The sequence below is a fragment of the Opisthocomus hoazin genome, chromosome 29 (genome assembly GCF_030867145.1).
Source record: "Opisthocomus hoazin isolate bOpiHoa1 chromosome 29, bOpiHoa1.hap1, whole genome shotgun sequence".
In the NCBI taxonomy this organism is placed as follows: Eukaryota; Metazoa; Chordata; class Aves; order Opisthocomiformes; family Opisthocomidae; genus Opisthocomus; species Opisthocomus hoazin.
The window spans coordinates 6,990,650-7,010,674 of NC_134442.1; the positions used below are offsets into that span (position 1 = coordinate 6,990,650).

At 49.8% G+C, this 20,025-nt stretch overlaps 1 protein-coding gene across 1 annotated transcript; it reads left to right on the plus strand.

Annotated features, from left to right (window-relative positions):
• The first annotated feature begins 17,367 nt into the window (after nucleotides 1-17,367).
• LOC142364820 (olfactory receptor 14C36-like) lies at nucleotides 17,368-18,345 on the plus strand. The gene has a single exon (XM_075444943.1). It carries the CDS (start codon nucleotides 17,368-17,370, stop codon nucleotides 18,343-18,345), a length of 978 nt encoding a protein of 325 aa, XP_075301058.1.
• The last annotated feature ends 1,680 nt before the right edge of the window (nucleotides 18,346-20,025 follow it).

Genomic DNA, 20,025 nt, shown 5'->3' on the forward strand with positions numbered 1-20,025 from the left:
GCCACTGCTGAATTTAGTAAGAGGAGGTCTAGATAGATCTCAAATAGTCTATGACCTCTTTGCCTCCGTTACCGCCACCAAGGTCTCCCAGGCCTTGGAGCTTTGAGGCAGGACTCAGGAGCACAACAGCCAGTGGCGGATGGGGATCCAGCCAGGGGTTACTTTTGCAGACTACGGCCTTACCAGTCCATGGGAGCAGAGGAACTGCACCTATGTATGCCTAGAGAGTTTTTTTACCAGGAGGTGCTGGTCTGTTATGATCCCAGTTAAGAAAGGTACTCTGATTCTGTGAGGTAAAATGCTGTTAGGACTAAGATTGTAAGGAGATAAAAGTATCGATAGTTTCTTCCTTTTAGGTGGTGGGATGCCTGGGTGCTGTAGCATCAAATGGTAATCCTACCCACATGCAGAATGCCGTGCAGACCCTCTCCACAGAAAAAAGTATCCTATTTCAGTCATTCAACCTCTTCTTGTATTTCCCTGCAAGGTAACAACTCTGTTCATCATCTCTAAATCAAACAGAAAGGATGTTCTCATGAGAACTTCATGCTGCATGGCTAGATGGAGACAAGGCCGCGCAGGTGGTGGAATGGTCAGTACCAGGTGGGAGCTGCCTGCAGGCTCCACTGTGACAACGAGCTGCTGAGGTTGTCCTGCTGCTAAGCAATCTATGCAGTGCAGCATGAACTTCTCGATCTACAATGGTCTTCTGGTCAGGAGCAGAGCTCAGCTTTCCCTGTGAGCAGTCTGTGCTCTGCCTTGGTGCAAGAGCTGAGATGTTGCAACCCAGATGTGCACGGCCAGGAGAGACTGGAGCACGGGCAGGAGGAGCTGAAACCCCATGACTTGTCACAGCACTATGAAGTTTTTGGATTACTTGAGTTGTGGTGGGACAATTTTCTGAGCTTGGGTGATGCAAGAGAAAGATACAGTCTCTGCTGCAGGGAGTATGGGTAACAGGGGGATGCTCTCTGTGTGAAGGAGCAACTCGGATATATGGAGCTCCTCTAAGACCTGGGTAACATATTTCGTTAGCTTTTGTGAGTGAGGATGAGAGGAGAAGTCAGCAAGAGTAACTTTGTGTTGGCAGTTACAAACTACTTGATCAGGGTGAGGAAGCAGAAGAAGTCTTCTGTCTGCAACCCGAGGAATTCTCAGGTCAATGAGCAGGTTCCCATGGGGGACAGTAACTGCCCCGGCATTCCTCAGCCGGGCAAGGAAACAGGGTGCCAGCAGTTGGGAGGATCTTGGGACAACTTGTTAACACAGCTGCCAAGTGGGCTGAGAAGGGCGATGCTCACCAGGACCTGGCCCCAGCCAACAAGGAAGAGCTGATCAGGGATGTGATCATCAGTGTCTGCCTTGGCTGTCGTGACCAGGGAATAGTGGGGTCCCAGGTGCCAGGAGTGAGGAAAGCCAGCAGTGGAGTACAGATGGGTGAAGTCCAGAGAAGAAGACTTTGACATACCTGGGATACTGATACCGGTGGTGTCGTGGGAAGCAGCTCTGCAGGGGGAAGGAGCTCAGGAAATCTGATAAAGCTTACAGCCTCCTCGGAGGACAAGAATGATCTGTCTGAACACCCATGAAGAGAAGCATTCTTCTCAGGAGGCTGATGACATGACCTGTCTGAGTTCCACGGCAAAAAGGCAGCACACAGGAGCTGGAAACAGGGGAAGCTGCAAAGGGGGAATTTAGAAAATGTGTCCATGGATGCGGGAATAATGACAAAGCCAAAGCTCCTGCAGTCTTGATACTTGCAGAGGATGGTAAGGGCTGCAAGATAAGCTAATACTGCTTCATTAGGAGTAAAAGAATGGAGAGGAGTAATGTGGGCCTGTAACCAAGGTGATGAAATTAGTTAATCATAAAGCACGAACAATGCTGCTATGTCTCTTGTACAGTCCTGCCCATTTGGACATTAGGTGTGGGAACAGAGGGTTTAGTCCCGAGGTAATCGTTAATGTTAAACAATAATGGTGAAGGGGGATTTTAATAGAAATAGCGTTGCCAAATGGTTGCAGGTGCATTTGTGGTACCTATCTATTGTGTAAATTAACTGAAGCAAAAAGTCATACATCTCCCCCCAAAGAAGTTAGTTTTAATTAAAACTAGCAGGTGCCTAGAACTGGTCAAGACAACCTGTTCTGCAGGGACAAGAGCCAGAAGAAAACTGAGTTTGCGCAGAAACTGTGATGAAGAGGATAAGCCTGCATCTTGGGACCCCTGACGACCACCACTAGGAGGCACTGCGCAAGCGTGGGTGGGAGGAGTGTATGAAAATGGACTGATTTGACTATGAAAGGAAGGGCTCATGTAGCAGATAAATATGTATATTTTGATCTATATAAACTGCACGGAAGGGGTACGGGGTATGCACGTTTGGTGGAATTATCCCTCGTGCATCCGGCGCCGCAATAAAGAATGCCTGGCTGTTAACACTACATTGGTGTTAAGAGGTATTATTCTCGGATTTTTGGTGACAGTTTCTGGCGACCCAGGTGGGACCCTGCTTGTGAATACTGACGGATCCGCGGGATCACGGGACCTCCAGCTGGCATCGAGGGATTCTCGAGGAGAACCTCTGATCCCCGGACTGAAGGATTCCAAGTAAGTCTCCTGGAATTTAATTAAGGCATTCTTTAGCTATAACACATGCCTGCTTGTAAGTAAAAGCCACGCAGAGTTGGGCTAAAAAGGTACCTTTGTGAAAAATATCTGCTCGGTGAAAGCTGGTGGAGCGGGGCCCAAGGGTGAGGTCTTCAACAGGGGGTTGAAGTCTCCAGGATCTCAGCAGGGGGCTGGGATCTGAGAGAGAGATCTCCCAGAGGGTGGGATCCCTCTGGCTAGTGTCTGTGATATAGTGCACAATCACTACCATTGGTCGTTTGAAGGACGGGCACCTTTCTGAGTAAAAGACCCATCCCATGGGCCACGCCTTTGGGATGTATTTTAAAACACTGGAAAGAGCTGGAGGAGGACCCTTTAACTCAGAAACAGTTAATTGAGTATTGTAATCATCGGTGGCCGTTGTATACTCTGGATGATGGGGAGAAGTGGCCGGAGGATGGGACACTGTGTTATAATACCATTTTGCAATTGATGTTGTTCCGTAAAAGGGAAGGCAAATGGGAAGAAGTGACATATGTAGATTGAGAAATCATCTGGAATGGCAGAGGCAGTGTGGGATACATCTGCGCGGTTCTATGGTAATACCTTTGAAAAAGGGAAAATGTGAAAAAGGTTCAAAGAAATGCTGCGCCAATTGTAGCATCGGGAAAGAGTGTTTGAAATTTGAGTCTGAGGAGGATGATGTTGAGCTAATGGTAGCACCGCGTCGGAGATGGGGGATAATCAGGAGGAACAGGAATCCGAGATTGGTAGCCCTTCCGCCTCTCCTCTGGGGGAGGGAGTGAGAGGATTTAGCCCGGTTTCAGGAAGAAGGCGGGGAAGAACAGGAGGGGTAGCGGAGCCAGCTCCCGTCCAGGCCCCTCTCTGAGAGGCAGTAGGAAATACTGGTCCGGTGACAGTAAAAGTTCCATTTTCAATAACTGATTTAAGGTCATGGATAGAGGTAGCAGGCACTTATGGAGAAGACCCTGAGAGAGTAGCAAAGGTTTTTGAGACAATAATTAGGACCCAGGACCATGATTGGAAAGATTTGCAGGTGATTTTAGACAGTTTGCTTGATGACACGGAAAAAAGAATGGTACTGAATACTGCTAGGAAACAGGTAGAAGGAGCCCATGCCCATGGAGATTTGCAGGGAATGGTAGATCAGAACTTCCCCTCCTCGGATACGGACCGGGACCCAAATTAGCCGGGACCCAGGGGGATGTTGACCAGATATCAGAGGTGGATTTTGTTTGGTGTTAAACATGCGATGCCGAAAGCGATAAATTGGTCAAAAATTTATGAAGTAAGACAGGAATTAAATGAATCCCCTTCAGCCTTCATGGAGAGACTGAAGGAAACTGCCCAAAAATATACTAATCTGGACCCAGAAAAACCAGAGGAAGCATCACAGTTGGCCTCCATATTTATGGGTCAATCAGCCCCTGACATTAGAAAAAAGCTCCAGAAATTAGAAGGACCTGAGTCTAGAGATTTGGGCAAGATGCTTGAAGTAGCTTGGACTGTATATAATAATAGAGAAAAAGAAAAAGAAATAAAACAGGCCCGGAGGGATGGGAAGTTATTGGCAGCTCTGACTGGGAATAACAGGAGAAGTAGAGGAAGAGGGAGAGGGATGAATGTTGGAGAAAGAGGAAGGATAAATCCTCAATTAGCGCCGGACCAATGTGTTATTTGTAAGGAGCATGGGCACTGGAAGAGGGAATGTCCTAAGACCGGGGAATTAGATCTGACTCTTCGTGCGATCAAATTGATGACTTAAATGAGAAATCATGAAGAGGACCGGGAGAGTCAACCCTAGCTGAACCCCTGGTTACATTAAAGCTAGGGAATGAAGAAACAGAATTTTTAGTAGATACAGGAGCCACTTATTAGGTATTAAACACACGTAAAGGAAAATGCAGTCATCAGTCGGTAGATGTCGTTGGTGCGACAGGACAAAGAGAAAATCGGCCTTTTTTGGAACCATTGAAATTTAAGCTGGGAAAACAGTGGGTAACACACCAGTTTTTATATATGCCTGAATGCCCTCTGCCTTTATTAGGGCGAGACTTGCTAAGTAAATTGGAGGCACAAATAACTTTTAAGAATGGGGAAACTGAACTATTAATACCAGAATCAAAAGCCGTAGAGGCGAGAGTGTTTATGTTACAGGATTCCCCTAAGGAGAAGCAAATTCCAGAAGAGGTGGAAAACGCAGTGACCCCCTTGGTTTGGGCAAATGAAGTTCCGGGACAGTCCAAATTGGCAGAACCAGTAAAAGTGACCTTAAAACCTGGATCCAAGCCGGTAAGACAAAAACAATATCCTCTTAAATGGGAGACTCGAGAAGGATTGGAGAGGTTAATCACAAAAATTTTGCAATATGGACTTTTGGTAAAATGCGAGTCAGAATACAACACTCCTATATTACCAGTAAGAAAATCTGGAGGAAAAGAATATCGGCTAGTCCAGGATTTAAGAGCTATAAACCAGATAGTTCAAGATATACACATAGTAGTAGCCAATCCTTATACTTTGCTGACGTCTCTAAAAGAGGAACATAAATTGTTTACTGTACTAGATTTAAAGGATGCCTTCTTTTGCACACCTCTGGATATACAAAGTCAAAGCATATTTGCTTTTGAATGGGAGAGCCTTGCTACAGGATGGCCTAAATGCCAAAAATCATTTAGGGAACTTAAAAAGGCATTGATAATGGCCCTTGCTTTGGGTTTACCTGATCTAACCAAAACTTTGAAGCTGTTTGTACATGAGAGGCAACATCTGGCCCTTGGAGTGCTGGCACAACGTCTGGGATCCTGGAAGTGGCCAGTAGGATACTTCTCTAAACAACTCGACAACGTCAGTAAAGGATGGCCGGGATGTTTGCGCGCCGTGGCAGCGACGGTATTGCTGATTCAGGAAGCTCGAGAATTGACTATGGGCCAAAAGATGGTGGTGTATGTACCACACATGGTGGTAACTGTTTTAGAACAAAAGGAGGGTCATTGGCTATCCCCCAGCAGAATGCTGAAATAGCAGGTTGTCTTGCTGGAACAAGATGATGTGGAATTGAAAACCACAACCATTGTAAATCCAGCAATGTTTCTGTCGATGGAAAATCCGACAGGAAGTCTAGAAGATGAACATGACTGCTAACTGTTGAACAAGTCTATTCCAGCAGATCGGACCTGAAAGATGAACCTCTGGAAAATCCTGATTTGGAGTTATTTATGGATGGAAGCAGCTTTGTGAAAGAGGGAAGACGAACGGCTGGATACGCTGCTGTCACCACCACCGAGGTACTGGAGTCAGGAACGCTGCCTGCAAATACCTCGGCACAGAAAGCAGAACTGGTGGCATTGAAACAAGCCTCGCCAATGGCAGAAGGAAAGAGGGTAAATATACGGGCTGATTCCAAATGTGCATTTGGCATGATTGACGCTCATGGGGCTATCTGGAAAGAAAGAGGACTGCTTTCAGCCCAAGGATCATCGATAAAACATAAAGAAGAAATCCTCCAGCTCCTAGAAGAGGTGCATGAGCCAAAGGAAGTGGCAGTGATGCACTGCAAGGCTCATCAATTTGGTCAGACAGCTGTAAACATAGGTAATAGATTGGCAGATAAGACAGCAAGAGAGGCTGCGGAATGAGGTTTCCTTGCACTAGTACCAGTAAAACAGATAAAAATCCCGAATATGAAACCAAAATATAGTAAATTGGATGAGCAATTGATGGAAGAATTAAAAGCACCACAAAATACAGAAGGGTGGTGGGTACCGCCAGAAAAGCAGGGAATAGTAACCCTGCAAGTCATGTTAGAACTTGCGAAAGAAAAGCATGCGCAGACACATTGGGGTGTAGATGCTATGGTCTAGAGTTTAAAATCATCTGCAGTGTGTGTAGGAATGACAGGAATAGTTAAATCAATGGTGGCCGATTGTCCAATTTGTCTCAAAAATAATCCCTTAAATTGGATTTGCCAATCAAATCTGTCTGTGATACAGTCTGGGTGTCTGTCATGCAACCACTCTGAATGGGAATTGCTTTTCTGTAGTTTTCTCTGCCAGCCATGGCATCTTAGCCATGTGGGCCCAGACTTCAACATTAAATTGCAGAGCTGCCCTGAATTCCAGAAGGGAACACGCGGATGAACGTGAGAAACCTTCCACTAGACTCAGCAGAGAATTAGTACATACAGCTGATGGAAATAAGAGGGAAACTTAGCTCTCTGTATGGCACATGACTCAGAAGAATACCTCCACTGGCTGCCCTACACGTGCTCCGGAGGGTCAGGGTCAGTTTCCCATTGGACACCTGCTGTGGTTTCAGTTGGGCAAAGGAGTCTGTCAACAGCCTCAAAGACAGTGCTCCTGGATATCATCCTGTTCCTGTTAATTCCTCTGTTAGAGTTTTCAGTTACCTGTGGGGATCTTGGACCACCTCTGGTACACCAGGTGTCACCAGGGGTTTGAGTCTGAACAGGTCACTCCTGGCATCTGTCTCCAGTAATTACCATGGGAGATGACACAAGCAGCTCCCAGGCAGCATGGTCCTATTTTCTGCCCACCTGAAGTGAGGGAAGAAGAATCTTGCCTCCCACTGGTTTGTGGTAGGCATAGAGGGAGCCAAGTCCTCTTTCAGCCCCAGAACAGAAAACCAAGGATCAGATGCCTCAGCTGACTGAGCAGAATCCCTTCCCTCAGCAGGGGTGAAGGAGATCCTTCCCTGTAACCGTCTGGGTGTCCTGTCTCATAGTGGGACAAGGAAAAGTGACTCTTACGCCCAGCTGTACTCTGATTAGGAGAAATGGCTCTTCTGGAAAGAAGTGCTTCTCCCCAGCTGAGGCAGGCAACATCAGTGATGACTTCAGCCTGTTTCACAACCAATTCACCTGGAGCCCCAGGGACACCTGGAGGGAGCCCAGAGGGACAGAGTAAATGCTGCCTCTGGCTGGTCCTCAGCTGCTGAGCTGGGCTGGGCTCCTGGGATGGAGGGAGCTCATGGCAACTGCACAGCACTGCAAAGAGAGAGCTCTGCCCAGGAGCAGCTCCTCTGCCAAGCGCAGCAGGGCTGAGGGCACTGCCTGCAGGCAGCGAGGGTAGACAAGAGGAGTGAGAGGGACATTGAAGGCAGTCTGGGGTGGGAGGATGCTGAGAGCTCACGGAGGAAGACATCTTCACAGCCCCTGATGCGGTAAGACTCTGGCTGCAGAGCAATGCAGTTTTGTTCCTGGAAGTGTCTCCTAGACCTGACACATGTGACAGCTTATAGGACCTGTCAGGACGGCTTACCTAGTTCTGATGGTATAGAGGAGGAGGACGTGCTCCAGGGCAGCGATTGCCTGCTGCACCATCAGAGGGACAGGGCAGGATGGCTGCCTCCTCCCAGGGATGGCTGCAGCTGTGCCAACCTAGGGGTGCATGCAGGGGTGCCCCAGGATCTGAACAGAGTCCCTGCACCCCAGGGGACTCTGAGACAGGGCAGGAACTCTGTCACCTGACAGGATCAGCACTCAGTGTGCCCAGGAGCTCCCCATGGTGCTGTGGGGAGCAGCTCTGGGTGGCAGGAGTGGTAGGGCAGGGCAGGGTCCTTCTGCTCTCAGAGGCTGCTGCATGAGTCAGCGCTGCTCAGAGCTCCAGATCATCCTCAGGGCACTTCTGAGGGCTCCTTCCTCCTTCTGAGGAGCTTCCTTTGAAGAGGAGGGTCCAGGCAGGGATTACCTGGAAAGGAAGGTTCTTCCCTTGATTCATGCTGTGGAGTTGTAAAGGGGAAAGGAGCTTCTAATTTTACAAGTGACTGAAACTCTCTAACCATTGTGTGGCATGATCAGTAGGTCTGCTAGGAACCTCATAAACTGCCTTCAGCTCCCCCTAAGCCTGCAGGCAGCACCAGCATCACCTGTGCTGACAGCATCATGGTTTGTCTGACCTGCTCTTTACCACCTGCAAGCAGGGAAGTGTCCCTAGACTGTTCCCTCCCATGGGGAATTTTCTGTAGGGTAGAACTGAGCACACAGATGGTGAGAGGGGTTCTCTCAGCATTTGCTGTGAGGAAAATGATGTGGGAACAGAGAAGCAGGTGGGAAAGGTCCAGGAAGCAGAGGGGTGGGCAGAGAAGAACACAAAACTAAAAGCCATAATGTCATGGGAAAGAGAATTGGGAAAATTCCCTGTCATCCCCTCCAGGGCAGACCCCTCCTCTGAGCAAGCCCCCATGTCCCCTCTCTGACCCAGCTAAGCCTCTGTGCTGTGGGGCACAAGGCATCAGCCGCCCGCTCTGCAGCCAGAGCTCTGGCAGAGGAGAGATGCCTCTCTCCAGCCATGGGCCCATTTCACTCTGCAGTGCGCAAGGGCTGAATGTGACTGTCTCACAGCGTTGGTGTCCCGAAGGCTGCAGGCACAGCTGCTTGAGGTGATGACTTTCGCTCTTTGTGTCTCCCTTGGTGGAAGGACCCTGGTGCCGCTCTTTCTTTTCCTACCTGTCAGTGCTGCTCCTGTTGCTGTTCTGGGTCTCTGAGGGTTTGGGGGAGTTTCAGACACTGAAGCTTCAGAACATGTGCAGTTTTTCAGACAAAGACTCTTCAAGCCATGCCAGGCAAGGTTCTGGGTGGCCGTGAGGTGCCCCAGCACCCTTCTAACCTGTGGGGCTCCAGGAAATGTGGGCTGTAGTCTTGGGAAATGAATGGCTGTCCCCAAAGAAGATCCTGTCTGTAGCACACTTGACCATTTCCCTGCAGTGTCCTGCCAGGCTGTGAGCTTGACACCAGACACAGCTGTGTCACAGCATCTTCGTGGTACCCGAGACACCCATAAAGAAGCCCCAGAGGTGCTAAGACTGTAGAAATGATGCTGAGCAGCTGTATGTGGCCAGCTGAAACGTGCCCTGCGTGTCCTTGCCTAGAAATGGAGTGTGGAGCCTGCCTTCGGGCACCCTGTGAAAGAGGGAGAAGTTTGGAGATGAGAGCTTTGAATATGGACTCCACTACTCTCAGCAGGGTCCGGCTTCTTTTGAGGGGAACACATAACTATGATCAGCCTTCAACTCAAGCACACGTGAGTGCTGGGTATCTGGGAAGAAGACTGATGGACAGACCATCTTCCCCCCGCCTGCAGTAAGTGACAGAAAATCCTATTGCCACTCAGGTCTCGTGAAAGAAAAGCTGAGCATTTCTACCTTGGGAAAAGACTCCCCAGGATGAACAGGAGTATCTGAAAGAAAAAAAAAATGAAAAAAACCCACAATGAGAAAATGAAAGATTTTAGCTTTCTTCCATGAAAAGTCTCTCATAACATGTCACTGTCTTTCCTTCTTCAACAGTCACCCATGCCCAAATGCATGTCTAACAGCAGCTCCGCCACACAGTTCCTCCTCCTGGTGTTCTCAGACAGGCGAGAGATGCAGCTCTTGACCTTCTGGCTCTTCCTGGCCATCTACCTGGCTGCCCTCCTCAGCAACGGCCTCATCATCACAGCCATAGCCTATGACCACCGCCTCCACACCCCCATGTACTTCTTCCTCCTCAACCTCTCCCTCATCGACCTGGGCTTCATCTCCACCACTATCCCCAAAGCCATGGCCAATTCCCTCTGGGACAGCAGGGACATCTCCTATGCAGTATGTGCTACCCAGGTGTTTTTTTTTTCTTCTTCCTTGGAGCAGAGTGTACCCTTCTGACCATCATGGCCTATGACCGCTATGTTGCCATCTGCAGACCCCTGAGCTACGGGACCCTCCTGGGCAGCAGAGCTTGTGTCTGCATGGCGGCAGCTGCCTGGGGCAATGGCTTTCTCCATGCTGTGCTGCACACTGCCAATGCATTTCCCATACCCCTCTGCAAGGGCAATGCTGTGGATCAGTTCTTCTGTGAACTTCCACAGATCCTCAAACTCTCCTGCTCACACTCCTACCTCAGGGAAGTCTGGCTTCTCATGGTTAGTTCCTTTTTAGTTTGTGCTTATTTTATTTTCATTGTGCTGTCCTATGTGCAGATCTTCAGGGCCGTGCTGAGGATCCCCTCTGAGCAGGGACAGTACAAAGCCTTTTCCACGTGCCTCCCTCACCTGGTCGTGCTCTCTCTTTTTATCGGTACTTGCATATTTGCCTGCCTGAAGCCTCCCTCCATCTCCTCCCCATCGTTGGATCTGGTGGTGGCAGTTTTGTACTCAGTGGTTCCTCCAGCAGTGAACCCCCTCATCTATAGCATGAGGAACCAGGAGCTCAAAGGGTCCATTAGAAAATTCATTTAATGGATATTTGTCAATGCTGATAAATCTGTCATCACTCTCTAGAAATGACATCTAGTGTATTCAAATGCAGGTCTGTGCGCTATTTGTTGTGTTATAATTCTTTTTTGATAGCAATACCTGTGTTGTTATTTAAGGTTATTATGTTCCTTCATAGTTGCTTGTATTCAGTTCACTCTCCTGAGAAGAGGACACTGTATAAATTTTTATTTAAACACCTTAAACTTGTATAAATTTTTTTCAAACACTATTTCACAGCTGACTCTCTCTTAGTATCTCTCTAACAAAATGGCATCTGTCCTGTGAAGTTGTTGAATGTTTGGCTGTTCTTCCAATGCTGATGTCAGGCTCAGGAATTTCATCCCCAAAAGGACCTCAGCAGAAAGTTCATTTTCACATTGGCAGCTGTTCGAGAACAAGGGTTGCATTTAGGACACTTCTGTTGTTTCTATTGACAGTGTAGATGGTGGACGGTCCGTGAGATACTACCATAGTACAGTGTCCCAGATGTGATAGGGCAGAGGATATCCTCCAGGAGGGGAATCTGGAGCTGCCTGGAGAGCCCATGAGATATGCATGGGCCATATGTGCCTGGGCTGGTCACTGACTGGTGCCTCACCAAGTGAGAGAGCAACCCAAGTTGGAGTCAACCAAAGGTAAAGCACTCATTCCAGGTATCTGCAAGGAGACAAAGATGGACACAGCCAACCTGACACAGAGCAACTCCAACAGGCGACAGTGCCTTTATAGCCACCCCACCAACAGCAGCATTTACACAACCATGAGCAACACAACCGGCCTCATGCTGTTCTCCCTCGCAGGCTGATCTGATGGGAAGGTTACACCAGTGCTCTGTACCTTCCCAGCAGAACTTACTCGCAGGCTCACACCCCTCTGTGGTCCCTGCAGTGTGGGCCTGGGCTATGGGTCTGACCAGTCTCAGAGATGTTACCCAACTGGCAGTTCCAAACCTCTGCCTCTCCAGATCCTGCTGTCATCCACCTTCTTGGTAGCCCCACTTAGAATTGACCAGCAAAGCAGGTACGTGCATTGATGCCCAAACACACACACATCAGTGAGCCTACTCACACAGCAGATAGCCAGGAGCAGAGTTTAATAAATGTTGTGGTTTAACCCCTGCTAGGCAGCTGAGCACCACACAGCTGCTCGCTCACTCCCCCTGTTGGGATGGGAGAGATGATGAGAAAAGTAAAAGTGAGACAACTCATGGGTGGAGATAAAGACAGTTTGACAGGGAAAGCAAATGCTGTGTGGAAAAGGAAAAAAAGCAAAGGAAAATAAGCAATTTATCCACTACTTCCCATCGGCAGGCTGATATCTAGCCATTTCCAGGAAAGCAGGGCTACACCGCGAGTGATGGTTCCTTGGGAAAAAATCCCATCACACTGAACATTGTCCCTTGGACCTAAATCTGTCTCTGATGAGGTAAATGCCACTGCTGGACCTAAATCTTTCTCTCCCCAGCTAAGCGAGGGAACATCAGAGGTTCCTTCAGGTTGTTTCACAGCAGCTTCCCCTGGAACTCCAGGGATACCTGTCAGGGCCCGGAAGGGGTTAAGAAAGTGCTGAAGGGAAAGTTGAGAAAGTTCAGAAATGATCTACATCCTCTGCTGGTTTTTCTTCTGCAGAGTCCTGCTTCAAGGCACCAAGGCCTGGCAGACTTTGTGGGTGAAAACAGAGGGGAAGAGGACAGAGTACCTCACAGTGATCTGTACCTTCTCTCACCAAGTTCAGCAGTGGCCACACATTATTTTTGTTACTTATTCTTGAGCTGTACCTTCAGTACTAACAGCTTATCCTGATGCCCTTGGACCCCCTTGCAAGTATTACCTCCTGGGGAGATTTGGCCTTCCTAAAACCCTCCCTATTTCTAAATTCCTCCTTGGAAGTGAGATCCTCTGTCCACAACCTCTCTGTCAGCCTTTTTCCATGGAGCTTCCCAAGAAGTTGCTTGTTTAGCCAAGCTGGTGTCCTGTGAGGTCCTCTTGGTTGCTGGAGTATCAGCACAGACACTTTATGGGCACAGAGGATGCTGTCCTTGAGAAGCAGTTGCACTGAATTCTGCTGCCCTTGAGTGACACTGCCCATTGGAAGTTCCCGGCCTCGGCCAACGTCTGACACCCTGAGACCTGGTGTCTGCACTCTGCTGCTCTCCTTCCACACTCCCTTTGGGAGCTGAGACTCCACCGTGGCTTTGCTACTGGAGCCAAGGCTGACAAGGATGACACAGGTTTTCAGATCCTGGTGAGCATCAAGTTTGTTGGTCCATGTGTGCTAAAGAGCTGATGCAAAGAACCGCCAGACACCTAAAGGATAATTTGCACTCTGCTGTCCAGTGAATGTCATGGGAGTCAGATGAATCTTTGCCGCCAGCTGCCCACCAAATCTCTCTCTCATTCCATCTCCTTCTTCGCTCACCTTGGTGTCTGCAGGGTTGCTTCTCTCATTCATTTCTTTTACAGCTGCTGCCCATTCTCTTTTGTCTTTTCTCCAATAGGTCAGCAGAGAAGGGCCACCACAATTGTGTATTGGCTCAGTTTTGGGCAGTGGCTGGTCCATTTCAGACACAGCTGAAACCTGGTCTCTTCAAAACGGAGTCAACTCTTGATCTCTTCTCACCTAAACCACTGCTGCAGCCCCCCTCACTGCCACCAAAGCCTTACCATGGAAACCCAATACCCAGGGTCATTAAAGTCCCCGCTAAGATGTGAGGCCTTTGACCACAAGACTTCCTCAGGCTGGCTAAATAAGATTTAGGCCCCTTCCTCTCCCTGACTACAGATTCTTTATGTCAGAACACAGATTTTCTGGACTTCAGCCATGGCACCAGGGCCAGGCTCAGACATGAAACAAAGAAAGATGTTCCCGAGTGCCCAAGGTCCCATGCAAGCAAAAGCTTTGCTTCAGAGCATGCTAGTTTGGAGGGAAAATGGCAACGTAAAGAGGAAATGAGGACTCCCTAATGAATGAATAACCTGATGAACCCTCAGAACCAGAGGTACGCAGAGCTGGACTCCCTGGCAGGACAGGGCTTTGCTGTCCCTGGTACCCCTGCAGCTCAGGAGGGCTTAAGGTGAAGTTAAAGCTGATCCCCAGGAAGGACAGGGTTCTTTCAATAATGTCCTTGGTTATGGACATACCGTGATCCAAGAACACTGTGAAAATCATTGATCTCTTCCTTGATTGCATCATCAAATGTGGGAGATTGTCGATGTGGGAGATGTCCCACATCGTCGATGTGGGAGAAGCATCGCCTACATCTACTGGATAGAGGTGGGACAGGACTTGCCTCATGGCAAGAAAGAACAAAAGCACTGAACATGCCTGAGATTCTCTTGGGGCCTGTTACATGGCTGCTCTGAATGGGGATGGTGTTCCTGCAAGCCTTGTGCTGTCCTTGCTGGCTGCATGCGGTTGTGCTGGAGAGCCCTGGTACCTCAGGTAGCATCACAGGGTGTAGTTCACCTTCAAAATGAGCAGCTCCCTGAGTTAGGTCAGGCCTTGTAGGGGTGTCTGTGGGAAACCTGCCAGAGCTGCCAATGGAGATCTGGTAAATACAGCTGGTGGAGAAGAGAGAGAGACCCAGCTCTGCAGATGGCAATGACTGCATTTGCTCAGAGGAATTCCTCTCCAGGCTGCCCTGAACATAACGAGCAGGAACAGGCTTCGTTGCCCTAGATGTGGGCATCTGCTGTCACTGCAGGTGGCTCAAGGCAGGCTCTACCAGTCTCCAGAATGATGACCATAGACATTTCCCTGTCCCTCTTTATGGCTCGATCAGAGCTTATAGTTACCTGCACATCTCCTGGACCATCTCTGGTCTCTCAAATGTCACCTGTTGTTTGCATAGGTCCAGGATATTCCTGCCTTTCACAGTCTGGGTATCCTGTCTCATAGTGGGACAGGAAGAGGTGACTCTTGGATTAACTTTGTCACCAGCTGGACAAAAGATTTGCTGCAAAGAAGTTTGCCTCCTGAGGTGATGGAGGAAACTTCAGTGATTACTTCAGCCTGTTTCACAGCAAGTTGTCCTGGAGCCCCAGGGACAACTGGAGGAGGCCCAGAGAGGGTAGAGAAAGTGCTGCCTTGGGCTGGTCCTGTGCTGCTGAGCTGGGCTGGGCTCCTGGGAAGGAGGGAGATCATGGCAACCAAGAAGCACTGCAAAGACAGCTGTGCCCAGGAGCAGCTCCTCTGCCAAGCACAGCAGGGCTGAGGACCCTGCCTGCAGGCAGCGAGGGGAGAGGAGCGAGGCAGAGAGAGGTTAAAGGCAGTGTGGGGTGGGAGGATGCTGAGAGCTCAGTGGCAGGGAATTCATCAGAACCCATGATATGGTAAGTCTGTGGCTACAGGGAAATGCAGATGAGTGTCTTGGAAGGGTTTCCTAGGCCTGGCACATGCCATGGCTGATAGGAGCTGTCAGGATGGCTCTCCTGGTTATTCTGGTTTGATGCAGAAGGATGTGCTTCAGAGAAGGGACTGCTTCTGGTGCATCAGAGGGACAGGGCAAGGCAACTCTCTTCTCCCAGGCTTGTCTGCAGGATTAGGAAGGCAGGTGTGCAACCAGATGTCCCCAGGATTGTCCTTCAGAGCAGGGTCCCTGCAATCCAGGAGGCTGTGTTCTACGGAAGGATCTCTGCTGCCTGCCAGGATCAGTGTTCAGACTGTCTAAGAAGCTCCCCATGGTGCTGAGGGGAGAAGTTCTGGGTTGAAGGAGTGTCCCATAGCAGGGCAGGGTCTTTTTGCTTTGAAGAGTGCTGCATGGGTCAGGGCTTCTCACAGCTTCAGCTCTACCTCATGTCTTTCTAAGGGGACTTCTCAAGAAGCACATCATTTTAGTGGCTCCTGGAAAAACAAGGACCTTTCCTGACTCTTTGTCTGGTTGTCTGGGTTTGATACTGGAGACAAAAGTTCTCATTTCTGCTGAAGAATGTGCTTTGAGATGCCTAGTGTCTTACACTGAGAGACCGGTAACTCAGGGAGAAGCACCTCAAAGCACTGTACCCAACTGCCTCCATCCACCTCAGTGACATCTTCCTCTTTCCAGCCACATCAGGTTTCTGTGATCTGGTTTTCAGCCCCTGCTCGCACAGAGATGTCCCTGGGCAGTGCCCTGCCCCTGGGAGGTGTTGGCAGGGCAGAGGTGAGCACACAGCGAGTGGGACGGGGTTTGTGAGCACTGACAGGGAGTTGAGCTGGGGCCAGGGAGACGGCTCCTGCCAGGAGCAGCTCCAAGGAGCAGAGACACAGGCAGGGAGTGAGAGGGAGCTGCTGCCAGAAACACTGGGGAGGGGGATGGGGGAACGTCCCTGCTGTCCCTGCGGCACAGACACCTTCCACTCAGCCACTCCTCTCAGAAACCAGAGGTCAGAAAAGGAAAAGCTCCTGATTTCCATCTGTCTTTGTATGTCCCTTCTCCCTTGGCAAGCCCATTGTGACATCTCACTGCCATCCCCTCTTGCCTGGGCTGCCCTTGGTCTCACAGCTTGATTTGCTGAGTCAGTGTGGGGAGTGAGGTTTGGGGGTGACAGGTTCAGCTCCTGTTCAGATGCTGACCCTTTGGGTCCTGCAATGTAGATGTTTCTGTGGGAGCCAAGTGCCCCAGTCCCCTCCAGACAACTTCAGGACATCCCGCTGTTTCCCTGGAGGGTCCTGCTGGGCTGCAGGGTGCCCTGCCAAAGGGCACAGCTCTCCCACAGTATCTCTGTTCTACCCAGGATCTCCATGGAGAAGACACCTCGGTGCTAAGGCCATGGCACTGCTGCTGGGCAGCTGTACGTGGGCAGATGCAATGGTGCCTCGGTGTCCCAGTCTGGGAGGGGGGAGATGAGAAAAGGCAGTGAGTCTGCCCAATTGCTCTCTGAACCTGGATTCCTCTGCTCTCAGCAGTATCCACTTTCTTTTGAGGGGAACACCTGAGTGTGCTCCTCCTCCAGCTCCCAGCTGCCAGCACAGCTGAGCACAGGGCTGAGGGGCAGAGCAGCTCTCCTCACTCTGCACTGAGGGACAGTCCCTCTGCCTCTCAGGACCCACAGGATTTCACTTGGAGTGCGTTAGAAATGTCAGGGATTTCAGCCATCCAGACCCACTCCTAAATGTGGCAGGTGCGACTGGAACCAAATAAACGGAACAGATTCCCCTCAGCTCAGTTCTGCAGCTGGGCAAATTAGGAACAACAGTGACAAAAAGGTGTTTCGTAAATCACGAGTAACTTTTATTCAAGATCTCCTTGCGTTCCTAGTTCTCTCTTCCTGCACAGCAAGAAGGACTGCTCGGGAATCCATTACAGAATTTCTGCTCACAACGGCCCCCCAAGCCAGCAAAACCCAGAGCCCAGGTGAAGGAGCTGAAGAGAGGTCTTCCTGAAAATACTGACTCTGACTATGGGGTTGCTATGAGACAAGCAACACATTCTGCTCAGAGAAGTCTGTCATGAATCAGTACTACATTTTCCTTTTCAACAGATCACCATAGCCAGTGGAAGCAAATGTCCAACAGCAGCTTCGTCACTAGGTTCCTCCTTCTGGCATTTGCAGACACACGGGAGCTGCAGCTCTTGCACTTCTGGCTCTTCCTGGCCATCTACCTGGCTGCCCTCCTCAGCAATGTCCTCATCATCACCACCATAGCCTGCGACCACTGCCTCCACACCCCCATGTACTTCTTCCTCCTCAAACTCTCCCTCATTGACCTGGGCTCCATCTCCACCATTCTCCCCAAATCCATGTCCAATTCCTTCTGGGACACCAGGGACATTTCCTACTGGGGTTGCTGTGCCCAGGTCTTCTTTGTATTTTTCTTCTTTGGTGCAGAGTACTCTCTTCTGACCATCATGGCCTATGACCGCTACGTTGCCATCTGCAGACCCCTGCACTACGGGACCCTTCTGGGCAGCAGAGCTTGTGTCCACATGGCAGCAGCTGCCTGGGGCAGTGCTTTGCTCAATGCTCTCCTGCACACTGCCAATACATTTTCCATACCCCTCTGCAAGGGCAATGCTGTGGATCAGTTCTTCTGTGAAATCCCCCAGATCCTCAAGCTCTCCTGCTCAGAATCCTACCTCAGGAAAGCTGGGCTTTTTGTGGTTAGTTTATCTTTAGGTTTGGGGTGTTTTGTTTTCATTGTGCTGTCCTATGTGCAGATCTTCAGGGTCGTGCTGAGGATCCCCTCTGAGCAGGGACGGCACAAAGCCTATTCCACGTGCTTCCCTCACTTGGCAGTGGTCTCCCTGTTTATCAGCACTGCCATGTTTGCCTACCTTAAGCCCCCCTCCTTCTCTTCCTCATCCCTGGATCTGGTGGTGGCTATTTTGTATTCGGTGGTTCCTCCAGCAGTGAATCCCCTCATTTACAGCGTAAGGAACCAGGAGATCAAGGCTGCTCTAAGGAAACTGACGACTAGACATTTTTCAGAAGCCATACACTTCCTACTTCCCTCTGCAAATGTCTGCCAGTGCAGGTCATAACAGGCCAGGTCTGTCTTTCCAGCATTACATTTTTTCATCCCATTTGTGATTTTCTTGTCTTTGAATTATGTAATTTTTCTTCCCCTCCTTCTTGAAAATTCACCCATCTTGTGTGACCCTGAGACTTTGTGCAAATGGGGAGTATCTTCTTGTATGTAAGTGAAATAAATGAAACTGCAGAAACTTTTGTGTCAGACATCCATCCTCAGGGTACAAGGAATGAATGGGAAATGAAAACACCTTTCTAGCTGCACCAGCTCTTGGAAGGCTGGTCTGTGCCTGGAGCAGTCAGAGCTCTTGAGAACTGGAATGGCCAGGGCTTTTGTGCTGGCCTGGGGAGACAGAATGGCATGGAGGGGCTGCAAAGCTCTCAGGATCTCCTGGAGAGGAGAGCAGGGGACACAGGATGCCTCCTTTTCTTTCTGCTATGCATGGTCCTTCATCTCTGGGGCTGAGTCCTCTCTGAGCCCCAGCAGCTGCTGTGCTCTTCAGAGGGGCTGAGGTTGTGGAGTGACTGCCCAGAGCACCCTGCGGTGGGCACTGCTGTGGGGCCAGCCCAGACTGGGCTGTGCTGGGGAGAGGACATTGTCAGTGGAAAGAGGGCAGGGGAGGTGGGAGAGCTTGGAGGGAGCTGCTCTGGACTGAGAAGTACCTGGGAGGGAAAACCATCAATGTATAACTCGTGCTGCCTGACTGTGCAGGGGGAAGACTCACACCCAAGGGTTTGAGGTGCAGAGCCAGGGCTGATGGAAGCGTTGGAACGTATACAGGTACAGGAGAGAGGAGACTGGTCTGTGCCCTTGGTGGCACAGACAGACTAGGAAGGTGGCCCAGGGGCCTTTGTAACCGCTCAGCCATTGGCCATTTCTCACTGGCCATTTCAGTCACGGGCCTCTCAACACAGGTTTCTAGGTAAGTTTTGCTGTAAAGACGTCTCCACCCTCCTGCTGGGCCTCTCTTTTGGCCTACATCCTGGCAGACCCTCGAGCAAGGCTGTGAAGCCCTACATAGAACACAGCCTCTCCAGGAGCTTGGAGCAGCTGCCTGACAGGAAGGCCATGGGAAAACAAACACTGAGAACTACTGTAGGCATCATTTCAGGGGAACTATTCCCCACTCTGAATGCACACTGTCCTGTGCGGTGCCTGCTCAGTGGGTCTGTGGGACCATATGCAGAGATCACTTCTTGCTAGAGAAAGAGTGCCAGCTGCTGAACCTGCTGCTTTCGCCCTAGTATTTCAGGGATTCACCCAGACATAACTTTCCACTGTGCTTTGATCCTTCCCGCAGCAAGGCAGGAATCTCAAGCATATTTGACAGATTACCTTGGAGTCTATCACAGGCCCATGTTATCCAAACACAGACCTTCTACTTGTCAAGCACACAAGACTAAACAATGATTAGTATGCTATATGTGTTTTTCACACCCCAGATGCAAGTCACTTGAGCACGTTGACAATCCTCCTTGCCAATCTTCCATTATCATCCCACATGCAGCATGTGACAATCCAACAGCACACACCATTTCCCCTGCCCTGAAAGGCTGTTATGACAGATGGAACCCAACCTCATGGGCTAAGTGAACTCAACGAACATTTTAGAGGGATGACCCATATGGTAAGGAATGTTATCTCTGTGTGTAAATCAAAGGACAGGAAAACTGGTGATCATTTACTGGAA

Coding starts and splice junctions, on each gene's coding strand:
- LOC142364820 (XM_075444943.1), top strand. CDS start 17,368: ATGTCCAACAGCAGCTTCGTCACTAGGTTCCTCCTTCTGGCATTTGCA.